General features: G+C 54.6%; 1 protein-coding gene across 2 annotated transcripts in view; it reads left to right on the top strand.

Annotated features, from left to right (window-relative positions):
- The window catches only part of IFNLR1 (interferon lambda receptor 1), a 29,676-nt gene extending 25,750 nt beyond the window's left edge, over positions 1–3,926 (top strand). Inside the window, exons 5-7 of one of the 2 annotated variants that reach the window (XM_075538496.1) lie at positions 465–624; positions 1,987–2,117; positions 3,240–3,926. In XM_075538496.1, coding sequence (XP_075394611.1) covers positions 465–624; positions 1,987–2,117; positions 3,240–3,926 — 978 coding nt within the window. Of the gene's footprint in view, positions 1–464; positions 625–1,986; positions 2,118–3,152 lie in introns of both variants that reach the window. The other variant, XM_075538494.1, reaches the window with a different exon arrangement.
- The last annotated feature ends 10,358 nt before the right edge of the window (positions 3,927–14,284 follow it).

The following is a 14,284-nucleotide window of genomic DNA, read 5'->3' as shown; positions in this document are numbered from 1 at the left end:
CCCCCCCCCGCCCCTTTTTTCACATCATCTCTAAAATCTGGTGTTTCTCACCGTACATCTCAGCTTGGACCAGTTGTGTTTCAAGTGGCTCAGTGACCACTTATGGCCGTGCTAGCAATTGCTTTTCCTGAATGACCTCCCAGTAGACCAGAGCCTCTGTAGTAGAAGCCTGAGGAGTTTTCTCCCCAAAGGGAGGGAGGGAGAGGAGGTGCAGAGGGCCAGGAAGCCCAGGAGGGTGCACATGGGAAAGACCCTGAGTAGCAGAGCCTATTTTGAACCAGGTCATTGGTCTTGAGATGAAAAACCAGGCAGCGTGGGGTCTCTGTGCTCCTTTGTGACAGACGACGCATGCAGAAAAAACAGAAGTTGGAAGGTCCTAGCCGTGCCTTACCTGCTGACCCCACCCTGGCGTGGCCAGAGTCACCCACCCTAGGACATCAGCTCACCTGTCTCTCTCCTAACAGACTGTACTGCCCATCACTCTCCACGGCCAGCCAGTCCAGATCCCCATTCAGCCAAGCGCGAGTGGACATCACTGCCTCAGTGGCAGGACTATCTACACCTTTGCTACCTCCAAGTACAGCAAGTTTTCTGAGCCTACCTGCTTCTTCCTGGAGGCACCAGGTGGGTACACAGTGATGAAGAAGGGGACACTGTTTCCCTGGCCTCAGGAGCTCTGTCATATGAGTTATGAGCGTGAGTTCTGAAGACACTCGCCTAGATGAAATTCCCACCCTCAGCCACAGTCATTGAGAGTCTTTGGGCAGTTTACATGCCTTTCTGAATTATCATTTCGGCAGTCTTTGCTGCTGTTAGCTGCTGCTGAGTCACACACACCCCTTACCACACCCCCAAACCTGTGGTGACCTCTTACTCAATAGAATGAAATGCTGCCCAGTTCAGCACCATTCCTATGGTAGGTTATGGACCTGGTTGTCGAGATCCCAGTTCAGCACCATTCCTATGGTAGGTTATGGACCTGATTGTTAAGATCCCAGGTCAGCACCATTCCCATGGTAGGTTATGGACCTGATTGTTGAGATCCATAAGGTTTGCATCGGCTGGTTTTCAAAAGTGTATCACCAGACCTTTCTTCCTAGTCTGTCTTTGTCTTCAGCATCATAGCAATGCTCAAGTCTCCGCTGAGGGAGGAATGGTGGCCGCGCTTGACGTAGATTGGCCAGGCAATGAACTTGGGCCTCCCATATGGAAAGCAAGGATCTTGACCACCGTCTGATGTCCCGTAGGACAGACTTATGGGGACTAAGCAGTATGTTGTCACTTAGGGGGTTGGCTCCAACTCATAACAACCTGTGCACGACCAAGTGAACCAGTGCCCAGCTCCGCCCCTCCTCACAAGTGTCCTTGCAGACACTGTGTCAATCCCTCTCCTGGGTGGTCTTCCTCTTTTCCTGTGCCCACCCTGCACTTTACCAGGGACTGGTTTTTGGGGATAGCATGTTCAAAGCATGTGAGACAAACCCTCCCTGCCCTCGTTTCTAAGGAGCACTGTGGCTGTCACTCGTCCGAGGCAGGCTTGCTTGTTCTTCTGGCTGTCCACAGTGTGTTCCCTGTTCCTCACCAGCACCTCTCAAATGCATCCGTTCACCTCAGCTTTCCTTGTTCGTTTCCCAGCGTGCCCATGCCTCTGAGGTGGTTCAAAGGGCGAGAGCCGGGGCCAGACGCACCTTAGTCTCCAACACGCCGTCCTTGCGCCCCAGCAGTTGACAGAGGCCGCGCACGCACAGATTCACCCGGTGCAACGTGCTACCTGGTTGCTTGACTGCTGCTCCCAGGAGCTCTGAGTGTGGATCCGAGCAAAATGGAATCCTCGACAATGTGCATCTCTCCTCCGTGGAGCATGATGCTGTCTGCCGGTCCAGTTGGGAGGATTTGGGGCGCTGTGTGCGCAGCTCTCAGCCCGGATGTAAGCGAGGGGTGAGAGCACGTGTGAGTCGTCGGCACTGACTGTCTTGTCTTCCTCAGGAGTCAACTGGCCCATCCTGATGCCACTGGCTCTTCTGCTGCCATTGCTGCTGGTCATCGCCGTGGCTGCCATCTGGAGGAGCTCCAGGGGGAACCCCTGGTTTCAGCAAGCAAAGATGCCACGGGCCTTGGTATAGCGGATGTAGGAGAAGTGGCCACGAAGGGGTGGGGGTGGGCGGCAGAGCAAGGACGGGGAGCGAGGGCAAAGACTAGGTAAGATGGACCGTCAAGATGATCAGGACAGCCAGGCTACACCTGTAGCTGCACCTACATTCCCACGAGTAGTAATTCTTCCTTTGGCACCTCATTAATGTAGCAAATACCCCTGGGAAGATGAAGGGCCGTACAAGCTCCCTTTCGTCCAATAACTTCAGCTCTGCTTAGGATATGCAGGTGCACAGAGCGGAGCCCATACAAGAGACACCCAGAGCAGTGGGGGAGGGGGGCAGGGGTACCAAAAAGGGGGAGTCTTATGAAGGTCCCAGCACTTGGTCACCATTCAGCCAAGAGCAACTGAAGTTCACCCCCCTTCCACCACCACCACCCCAATCTGCTGGCTCCCTTTAAACCAGGGAGCCAGCTGGGGAAGGGTCAGGGAGGTCAGAATGGCTTCCCCAGTGCATGAAGCACCACCACAGCTGTGGCTCAGTGGCAGCCATGTGGGAGTGGGGGCTTTGAGGGTGACCCTGTGCCACACGGTATTTGGGAGGGGCGATTTCTGGCTCCAGAGTCTGTGGGAAATCCCAGGGACTGTCAGTCACCCATGTGCCCCGCCCCTCTCCCCACACCAGCTTCTAACAGCAGCTGCTTCCTGGGGGCATTCACTAGCCCGAGAGTCCACTCTGTCCACACAAGTGGCAGGAAGTCAGTGCCCCCCCATCCCCACCCCCGGCTCTGGACACGCCCCTCAGTATACTGTGGCTCTGGGGCTCCAGTTGCCAGGGCTTCCCTGGCTCCCAGCAGGATGGAGCTCCAGCCACTCCCAAACCGGGACCCTGGTTCCAGCTCCACGTGGTGGGTGATCCCAGGCTGCCTGGGATCTCTTTTCAAAGAAAGGGCTTCATCTGAAGCCTTGTCTCGGAGTCTGTTTCCAGATCCGAAAAGTTCGGTAACCAGGCAGGTTCAAGAGAGCCTAACCCTGCTCTTCTCTCCCCTCCCCAAACCAGGACTTTTCTGAAAACGTTCGCTCCGTGGCCACCTTTCAGCCCAGGAGCCCTGAGTCCCCAGATGACTTGATCCTCTGCCCCCAGAAGGAACCGACCAGAAGGGTCCAGCTGACCCCCGGAGTCAGGACCCCTGCTGCCCTGCAGGCAGAGACTGAGAAGAAGAGTGACGAGGAGGAGGAGGACTCAGACTCAGATGATAACGTCAGCTTCCAGCCCTACATCAAGCCCCCCTCCTTCCTGGGGCCAGGAGGCCAGATTCTGCGGTGCCCTAAGGCAGGAGCAGGGGGTTCCGGGGGACTCCACACACCAGTCCAGGTTCAAGGCTCCTCCGCCGGAGGTTCTTCAGGAAGAAGCTGGGCCAGCACTCTGGATTCCGCCTTCTGGGATGAGGCTGGGTCTGCCAGCTGGTTGGCCAACAAGGAGCCAGGCGAGGAGGTGGACAGCATTGGGCCCTTGGAGCTTCCCCCTCTACCGGAATTCTCCGAAGACCCAGGCTCTCTGAAAGGGCCTCCATGTGATGACCTCTCCTCTTGGACCCCCTGGGAGTCTTCCCAAGCAGAGCTCAATCTTGTCCCCAAGGACTCTCCCCTTTCTGTTCAAACACTCACCTTCTGCTGGAACAGCGGCCCAGAAGAGGAGGAGGAGGAGGAGGAGGAAGATGGAGAGGAATGGGAAACAGAGGGCAGCGACAGCGACAGCGGCAGCTGGGGTGCTGGGAGCTGCCAGAGGACTGAGGCCAGGGCAGGGCTCCTTGGGCATTACATGGCAAGGTGAGCTGTGCCGGCTTCACCTCACAGGCTGCTGACAGGGCTACAACCTTCCCTCCTCAAGGAGCCAAGGCGCCACTGAGAACCTGCCTACGGCATTGAGGTGCCAGGGTGCTCATGGCACCTTGGGGTGACCAGCACGCAGTGGGTGAGGTCAGCTCACGGGGGGCATCGGAGCTGGCATCACCTGAGGGCTGGTTCCACCGGAGACACTCCCTCTGACCTGGCCCTCCCTGGCCGCCCATCCTGCCCCGGAAACTGAGCTCTCAGAGGCCAGTGCCAGAGCCAGCGGGACCCAGGGCCGCCACCTGCCTGTCGTCAGCAGTAAGAACTCTGGGTCCAATGCCAGGAGCTAACCCATCTGCCTTCCAGGGGGTCCAGTGTGCGGAAGGTGGGGGAGCAAACCAATGAGACATGGGCTCTGGGGTCTGTCACCTCTGTCTGGGATCGTATGCTTGGCTCTTTTGGTGACTCTCGTGGTCAGAAATCTTCCTGTCCCTTTCCGTTCTGAGAGGCCAGTGTTTCCACAGGAACAGGTCACTGTCCCTCCGTGGGACAGTCACTGGGTTACGCTGCACTCCTGTCTGCAGACTCTCACTCCTGGAAGACCGTGTCTGCATGTCTGGGGACCAGGGAGCTGACCCCATGGCCTGAACTGCACCGTTAACCTGTCTGGACGTCTGGGTGTGTCCATGCGTCAACAAAAGGCTAGCTGTACTCATTTGTCCCCAGGGTTATGTCATTGAAAGCCAACGTGAGTGGGTACCTTTAAATGACAACCTAGAGGGCGTATGGTGCAGGGGCCCTCCGCTGTTCATGACCAGAGAAGCCTTGGATTCCAGGGAAGGGGGACCCTTTAAGGCCCCCCCTTCAACCAGAGCAGCCTTACTCTGCCATGGTTTTGAGACAGTGGCCTTCCATGTGGGCTTCTGTTTAGGGGCTCCACTGCCATAGAGGAAGTCAACCACGGTGGTCCTGGAGCGTCTGTCGAAAGGGGACGCCCCCGAAAAAGCTGAGCCCCCCCGAGGAGCAAAGGGACTGGTGCAGGTCACCAGCAAGCTCTAAGACACTGTCCGGTGCCCACATGCCCAGTTGTTGTGTATGTGTTGTGACTTCTAAGGGTGAATTTGTTTACTTTTAATTCTGATAAAAATAACATACAACAAAACTCCAATCCAGCAATTTCCACCTGCTACAATCCGGCGATGCTTTCTTCCCTCTATCCTTTGCCAGATTGTGTCGCCGGCGTTGGCACCGACTCTGCGTCTGATGTAAACCCCTCCCCCATGCCCTCCTGCCCTGGGAATCACTAATGATCTTTGGCTTTTACATATTTGCTCACTCCGTGTCAGGGAGCGAGCTCGTACGTACACCGCTTGTCCTTCTGCAACTGCCTGACTTGGCACAGCGGATGCGTCCGGGGCTCCCTCAGGCTGTGGCATGTGTCAGAGCGGCATGACCTTCTGAGTGTCCCTACCACGTCGTGTCCCCGCATCTGTTGATGGACATTCTGGTGGTTTAAGGGTGAGACATTTGATCTCTACCCAGCTGGCCCGATGCCTGGCTCCTTGGCTGGGCCAACAAAGGACCAAAATGTCAGCCAGAGTTTCTGAGGGTAACAGAAGTGACAGGACACTGCCACCACTGCAGGGCATACCCTCTCACTCTCGGTCTACACAACACACACACACACACACACACACCTGCACCCACCTCACAGGCTGGTCCACGAGGTGTCACCAGGGAGCTGACTCAGGGCCTGCTTCTCCTAGGGAAATGCCCCGTTTCGGGCGGACGTTTTGTACAGAAACTCAAAAGTTCCTAGCCCTCTTGTGCCAGGCTTGGGTGGCAGGCCCACTTCACTCTTAAACCCTGCTGTTGTTTTTCTTACCAAGGCACATTTGACACAGCATGAAATGGCTCGTGACGCTCGTTTTAAGAGGACAATTCCATGGCATTCAGTACACCCACATTGGTTTCAGAGAGGCGGGCCAGGGGTGGGGGTGGGGGGCAGGAACTCTGAAGTCCGGCTCCTTGATACTCACATTGTCAAGTGGAACCAAGAATCTGGGCCGCACTGGGAAGAGCGGGGTCATCAGCAGGTGGTCTGTGCCTGGAGCCGAGTGTGCGCCCTTCCCAGCTACACGGGCAGAGACGGCCGCCAGGCCCGGCTCCCTGCCGCCTGTGAAGAGCTTCAAGGGCCCAAGCTTAAAACAGCCTGTCTGAGTCCCCCGCATAACCGAGAAGGTTCCATATGGTCCTGTGTTTGTATTTATTTAACTCTTAATTGTTTCTATATTTATATTCTATTTAAATAATTTTAATAAAATATCTGGTTTTAGAAAGAAAGGCAACCGTCAAAGTTAGGAAGCGGTGTGTGCTCTTGTGTTTCAGACTGGTTACCACTGCGTGGCTTAGGCCACAGGGGTCTTGGGTTGGGTTTCCAGAAGCAGACTCACAGATCAGGACTATGGGTTCAGCTGTTCGCCGGGACTGAGTGGGAGAGGGGAAGGGGATGAGGGAACGCAGCCCATGGAGGTGCGGGGTCACAGGTTCCCCGCGGGAACCTCAGAGTCAATGGAGGGCACATGCCAGACTTCCCCTTGCCGGCATCAGGAGCTGAGAATTTACCCAAATGCCAGCAGTCCTGGGTAGGCTGCTTCCTCAGGCACAATGGTAGGTACTTGCAGGTGAAAACCATCAGGCTGAGGGCACAGAGAAGGGGAGAGTCCCAGGGCACCATCACCCCCTGCCCAAGGTACACACCCCCTGCTGGCAGCCCTAGTCCCTGGGAACTTAGGTCAGCCTCTGAGGCTGGCCTTGCAAACCTAAACTTGTGGCTGAACATCTGTATCGGGGAGGGGCTCCCGGGGCCACAGGCTGGCTGCCCAGGGCTTGAAGATTGTCCCCACTTACTGCCACCAGACCCAGCACGAGCTGGGCCCAATCGCTTGCCTTGGAATACAGAAGTCTTCCTGGCTGGTTTTGCCTGGGACACGTGAGCTCCAAGCAGCTATGGCCACAGTTCCCGTCTTGAGGAACACAAAATCCCAGTGCGCAGGTAACATGAGATTCAGGCCGCTGCACAAAGAACTGAGAGGACCAATAGTGAGCCCTGGGTCCGGTCCTTGGCTTCCATGAGTCCGATCCTTGGCTTTCATGAGATGCCCCAGTGTCCTGATCATAAATTCTCCAGTGCCTTCTGTTACTCTTACCAGATGCCATCGCTAACTCATAAAGACAGAGGCCATGGGTAGTGTGGCTTCTGGGCAGGGGCCAGGTCTCTTCCGCTTCTGCAGAAAATGAGGCGGGGCTTTGTAGGCCATCTAACCCAGCAGGGCCACCTCCCCTGCCTGCTCTCCCCGGAGCATTCTTAGCTGCTGTGCTGCCACCTTCTGGTCAGTCATGGAATGCCGAGGCTGACTCAGAAGAGCTGGGATCAGGGACATTCCCAAACACTCCTTTAGGGATGAGGCCGGCTTTGCTCTTGGCACCGGAACCTGGCCAGAGTGGGAGTTTCGTTTCGAATGAAAGACGGAATGAATATGAGGTCTGGGCTGGGGAGAGGTTGACTCAGGCTCCTAGTTGGTGTACGTGGTTTGCTCTCGACTGCTAACCGAAAGGGTGGAACTTAACCCATGGTGCTGCAGAAGAAAGACCTGGCACCCTGCTTCCATGAGGATCCTGTTAGAAAACCCTCAGGAGCAGTTCTAGGCGGTAACGCATGTGGGTGCCTCAGGCAGCAGTCAACTGCCCCGTATCAGCAAAAGGGGAGCGAGAACTCCCAAGGGATTGGATGGGCCGGAGTGACCCGGGCGGGGCGGGGGGGGGGGGGGCAGGGATGGAGAGCTTACACTAGACAACACTATCCTGGGCCCCAAGTTTCTCCCGTGTTGGGAGAACTGCCCTCCCCACCACCCAGCATTGGAGATCAGAGTCGAGTGAATGAAACCGCGAGGGAGGGGGGAGCGATGGGGCCCAGGTAGCACCCTCCTGTGAGTGTCCGCCTTGGTCAGTGAGTGTTTCTTTACATCTTCCTTGGGCTCCTGCCTGAATGCACAAAACAAAAATACACCCAAGCTCACTGCCATCGATTCGAAACCATTCTGATCCACAAGGCTTCCCCATAGGAACGAATGAAACTAAACCCATGGGTTTTCAAGAGGGTAAGCCTTTATGAGAATAGAAAGCCTCCTCTTTCTCCCATGGAGTGGCTGGTGGTTCCGAACTGCTGACCTGGTGGCATAGTAGTGACTTCCTGGGCTTCTATGCCACCAGGGCTCTTGCGTGTGTGGAAAGTGAAGCTGACATCATGAGAGTTTTTATTTGTTTTTCAAAACGGACCAGAAGTTCCTTGTATCTCTATCTAAATGAGTGAGTCGGTGACTCAGGAGAGACTGATTGGCGCCAGCCCAGAGAGGGCTGCCCTGGGGCGCCTGGAGATAAGAAGCGTGGTAGTTTTCTATAAATTGTCAAGAATTTGTTGTTGCTGTTTTCCCCACTGCCTCTGTCAGTGGGCTGAGAGGAGAAGTTGGGGACCTGAGGCAGGGTTCCTCAGAGCACCCAGTCCTGGTGGCGGCCCCATCAGCAGGCACAAGGAGGCTGCCCCCAAGCTCCTCTTGCTCAGTGAACCCCACCCACACTGAGCTGTGGTTTCTTGGGGCTCGAAATGGGCCACCCGAAAGCCAGATTATAACAGAGGGTCCCCCCTCTGAGTCCCAAACCTATTCACAGAATCATCCTCCTCTAAATAACTAACCTGCCTATTGCCTAATATATGAGGCAGGGGCATTGACTTCCTCCAGCCCCAGGCCCCAGGCCCACAGGGCCCCACTTATCCATGAACTGCAACCCACACTGCCCTGGGGTCTCCACTGTGCACCCTGCTTAGAAACCAGCTGGAGGCTTTTTGCTCACAGCAATGCCAATGGGCAGAGACTGATGTCCATTTTGCAGATAAGGGTCAGACAATGTATATAGTGACTTGACATGCAGCAGGGAGGCAGATTTGTCTGTCCCAAAGGCTGTTTTCTGGCCAGATCCCCTGGCTACCAAGGGGCATGTGAAGCAATGACTCCAACTATGCTGTGGGAGGCTTAACTGACTTTTTCCGTTTGGGGGGTTTTGTTTTGGCTTTTGAGAAGTGCAAGCTTGTCTCACCGTATAAGCGTGTAAGAAACTTGTAGAAGTCCTTACTCCCAGAGAGCTGGAATATGAGCAGAGTCAGTGCATGGTGCGTTGAATATGTGCTCACGTCAGTGACACTCGCCATGCAGGGCAGCCCCAAGTGAAAGCAGAAGCTGTCCCAGCTTTCAGGGCCCTTTGAGACCAAGGCCCAGCGAGGGGACAGGAACTCTTCGCGGGCACCGGGAGCCCAGCGCAGAGCTGAGGCCACCAACCCAGGCCCGGTCTTGACGCCGGCTTCTCTGCAGGGAGAGGAGCTGGGCTGAAGTGGCCACTGGGCCTTCCTTCCTCCTGAGCCAGGAATGCCAGGGACCCCTGCAGGCTCTCTCTCTCTCTCTCTCTCTCTCTCTCTCTCTCTCTCTCTCTCTCTCTCTCTCTCTCTCTCTCTCTCTCTCGGCTGTGCCACCTGCTGCAGGGTGGCCACTTCCCCCGGGAACACGCACACTTCCCCCTGTAAACACGCACACTGACTTTTTAAAAACCTGATCTTCAGCTTTTCAAAATGTTGCCTTGATGTAAAAATATACGTCACTCGTCAATGCCACAATTTAGGGATGTCAATTACATTCAACATGTTGGGCAACCAGCACACTAAAGTCATGCTCACGTTTCCCAGCAGTGCTTCCTAAGCAATGGCACTCCTCCCACCAACACACACACACACGCACACACACACCTGCCCACTAATAAACTCAGATCTCACTACAGGTGCCTACCTGTGTCCCTGAGGGCATGCAATGTTTGCCCTTATGGGTCAGGGCTGCAGTGACGCCTGACCAGCCGCTCACAGGGAGAAGCCCAGGGCATTCTCGCGGGAATTCCCTGGGCAGTGCGGCCTGTCCTGTAGAGTGGCAGCCCCTCCTAGCCAGTGAGTGAGCGTCTGCTGGCCTTCCTGCTGCTGCAAGCAGGTTCTGGTGCTTGGAGAAAGGAAGGGACAGGGTCACATTCCTGAGCAGCAACATGGCAAGGAAGGCTTTCAGTAGCTGACTCTTTTTTTCAGTAGACTCACCAGGCCTTCTTTTGGAAGCACCTGCGCCTCTAACCTTTCAGTTAGCAACCAGGGCTGCCCTCAGTCACTTCAGATGCCTTTCTCCAGCTCAGGCAAGTCTCACAGCCAGAAGGGAAGCCCCAGGCGGCTCCCCCGGCCACTCACTCATTCAGTGTCTGCTCCGGGCTCCAGCCTGGAGTGACCACCGGGCAGCAGATGGGGCCGTGTGAGGATGGGACACACGGGGACTGTGGGAGCGCAGGACTGGGTGGGTGGTGCACACTGGGAGGACTTCCCGGAGAAAGTGACTTCGAGACGATGAGCAGGAGTTCCATAGGAAGGACAGAAAGCGGGGTTCTGGGCTGTAAGAACGGCTCGTAGGGAGGCTCCGACACAAGGGAAGGCAAGGTAGCGGCCCATTTCTCTGGCAATCTGGGCCAGAGTGAATCTGGGCAGGGTGAATCTGCTGCTCTGAGGTCAAGCCCATACCTCTGTCTACTACCAGTGGTCACAACCTCCTGCCTCACAAGGGAGCCCATCCTCACCACAGCAGTGAGCCCCGGTTTCCTCGGCTCCTCTGTGTCAAAGTGAATTCCCCAAAGGGCTCTCCAGGCAACAGCCTCTCAGGTCACGGAAGCCAGGGGCTCCCGTCTCAGGCTGGCTCCACTCAGACTGGCTCTTGCTTTTAGCACCGAGGAAAACACAGGGCCGACTGGAAGCTCTGGGAGGGAGGGAGAGTGCCGCGGGCTGGAGTTGGCTTAAATGTGCGCCTTCATCTTCCAGGAAGAGAAGCCGTCCAGGGGGATTTTGAAGACCAGGGCATTTGGTTGGGAGTGAGGAAATGGCCTTCCAGGAGAGAGCTTCAGCACAGATATTTCGTTAACAATAGCCTATTTGTTTTGCTCAGTAACCAAAATAAACTATCACTTATAAAAATGTTTGGAAATACACTCCTGGGGAACCCCCTCTGACGGTGGACCAGGGACGGGAAGGGTCTCCTGACAGGCAGAGCGCATTGCGAAGGGGATTGTGCCGCGCAGGCTGCAGGGAGGTTACAGTGTAGCACCCTCCCCTTTGATCTCCCTGGGACCCATCGAAGTTGGTTCCACTTTTTCATATTTTCTGCCCTTTTTCCATTGAGGTGCGTATCGGTTGCACATTGTCATTCTTGCGGGTTTGTTCTTGTCTGTTGGTTTTAACGTGTGTCTGTCTGTGAAATCCAGGACGGGCAATCTGCAGATACGGTCACTGGGTGACTGCCTCCTTGGGGGGTGGCAGGGAGGCTGGGGGGTGAGGAGCCCCTGACACGAGTACAGGAAGTAAGAAAAGCCTCTAAGACGGATTGTAGAGATGCTCGTACAACGCTTCTTGACGCGACTGAGCGATTGCATTGTATGATCTGTGAATTAAGGCTAAGAAAACTGTTGGAGGGAAATTATATTGGATAGAGGTGGAAGCAAAGAAAATATATAAAGATTATATGGAAGAATTTCTAAATCCTAATGTCTAAATGCATAAATCATTGCAGAGGAAAAAAAATCAAAAGCTTAGACTTTTAACAGAAGGACAAATGAGAAAGGTTAATATTTTTATGCTAGGAAGAATAATTTAATGAAATCCTCTTAAGTTTTCCTTTTGAAATGTTTTCAGAAGCACATATGAACATGAGAAGGAGACCTCCTTCTGTGTCTGCATGTCTTTACCAGACACAGCCTTGACCTAGACATGGTTTCACCACAGTGAGAGATGGTGTGTTCGTCTGGGTAAACTAGGGAAACAAATCCACAGAAACTCATCTGTATAAGAGAGAGTTTTATATAAAGGACAAGTGTACATTAAGAAACCATCCCAACCCAGTCCAGTCTAAGCCCACAAGTCCAACATTAGCCCATATGTCTGACACCGATCTACAAAGTCCTCCTCAATCTCACAAAACACACGCAAGGATGCCGACTACAGGAGGAAAGCCAAATCAGTGAGCACGTAAGCATCTCAGCGTTGGCAGGAGTCTCCACACAGGTGCTTCAGCACCCAGGGCTGCATCGGGGCAGGTCCATGTGGCTTCTCCTCAGGGATGTCTCGCTGAAAGTAAGCCTTGCCAGCTGAAGCAGGGAACTGACTAAGGCAGCTGCAGCCTGGTCCGACCCCGAGAACTAGAAAGGCGAGGCTCACCAAGCCATTTATCTCTCCACCCTTCAATGAATCCCACAAGTGTTTATCGACCAGGTTGGCACAATAAACCTTTAACTATCTCACGTGGTGACTCTTTTCTGGCCACCAAACATTTTGTACCCGAACATCATTTGAAGGCTGCATTGGGCTGACCTTGGGTGACCGTACCATCATTCATTTAACCAAAGGTTGGGCAAGCGGAATGCACCCTCCCTCATTTTTTTCTAACTCATAGAAATGAAGTCTGGATGATCTCAAATCCTTCCCGTGGACCCCTGCATACCTATAGTCCCTTATAACCACCGGGATGTCTGGCTTCATCAAGTTCTTTCCTCTTGAGACTCCTGAGAAACCCTAAGGGGGGCTTGAGTGTCCACAGATCCGAAGGGGTTATCTCGCAGCTCAGCTCTGAGGCCAGTCACCCTTCTTGGTTCCAGAGCTGCTCCTCTTGGTAACGGCCCTTCTTACACTTGGGAAGCTGTTCTTCTGGGCCATGACCTTGTTCCTAGACTCATCCAAGGTCCCGTGACAATTGTGGCCCCGTCAGGAGAACCCAGCCCGGGACTGGGAGACACCACAGTGGAAGCTGCTCCATCCTTGGAGAGAGAGGGAAGCGGTGGTCCAGGGCCCAGAAGTGGCCACCAGACAGGAACTAGGAACATACGGGGGCCACCTGGCCAGAGGGGCTGTCCGGCGGCAACTGCAGTCCCAGAGAGATGCAGCTCTTACTTCAGGGGGCCACTCCAAGCAGAAACAAAGGTGGAGAGATGCCCTGACTGCTCTCCTCCAGAAACCCAGTCTTCCTCCAGACCAAACTCACTGTCACGAGTCAATGCTGACTCATAATGGCCCTCCGTGACCATGGGGCTTCCAAGACTGTAGCTCCTTAGGGGAGTAGGAAGCCCAGTCCTCCTCCTACCGAGTGGCTGTTGGGTTCCAACTGGCAATGAGGAAGAGGCCAGCCCCTGGAGTAACCACGGTGCCACTAAGACTCTCTACTCTAGTGCCTGACTTAGCTGAACCCATCAAGAACCCGTGCACAAAGGATCCTGGGAAATGTAGTTTCATACGGTAGAAGACAAGTTTGGTAAATCATAGCATCAAATTAATTGTTTTGTTGAACAAAACTTACGAAAGACTCAGGGCTGATAGATTAAATTACCAACCAGAAAAAAGGCCTCCACATATCTCCTTGGGCACCACCCCCCAATCTGCCCAGAAGCCAAATGCGCTGAGTGAATCTTTTATGAGGCAGGTCTCTTGCCATGGGCTCAACCTGTCCTGGTGTGACCCGGGCCTGCCAACCTCTCCCCAAGGGCAGGGCACTTGGAATGCCCTGGCCCCTTCAATCATCTCTGGAGGCCAACGAGGAGGAGAAAGCCGTTTTCTCCCACCTCTTCCTGAGACGTGCCTTCCAGGCACACTCCGTGTGGATCCCCCTAGACTCACACAGGTCCACAGAGAGTCTGCGGCTTCGCCGACTCACACCTGCGATCCACTCGTGGGTTCTGACTTCATCTCTAGTGCAGCAGACAGAATCCTTAACGATTGAAAACAGTTGTCTTGGTTTGATTTATTTATTGTTTCCTAACCTACTGTAGATCCTAGGCTCCGAGAATGCCTGGCACCCTCTCCCCCAGCAACCTGACAAGGAGGAAGCTGTCCCCAGGGCCCTTGGTACAGTATGGGGTGAGGGGCACCAGGAAGGGCGGCAGACTCCTCGGATCTCCTCCTGCCGGAATAAGGGCAGGAAGTCGTAGTTTTCCCTTTACTTCAGGGAACATTCTAGAACATATGTGTTGCTCCCTATGCAGTGATTTTTCTCAAGGTAAATCCCCTGGGAATGGAACTTCTGGGACCGAAAATGGGCACGTGTAGAAGGCTTTTGATAGCCAGGACCAAATTGCTCTCTGATAAGGCTGTTCCTGCCCCTCATGCCGACCAACTCCTTCATAAACCTCTGAAGAGTCCCTCTCGGCGTGAATCCGGTCCCAGCAGACAGACCAGATCAACAAGCCAGC

Source organism: Tenrec ecaudatus, chromosome 1 (genome assembly GCF_050624435.1).
Source record: "Tenrec ecaudatus isolate mTenEca1 chromosome 1, mTenEca1.hap1, whole genome shotgun sequence".
Lineage (NCBI taxonomy): Eukaryota > Metazoa > Chordata > Mammalia > Afrosoricida > Tenrecidae > Tenrec > Tenrec ecaudatus.
The sequence above is the reverse complement of the archived record's forward strand: the minus strand, read 5'-3'. Positions and strand labels throughout refer to the sequence as shown.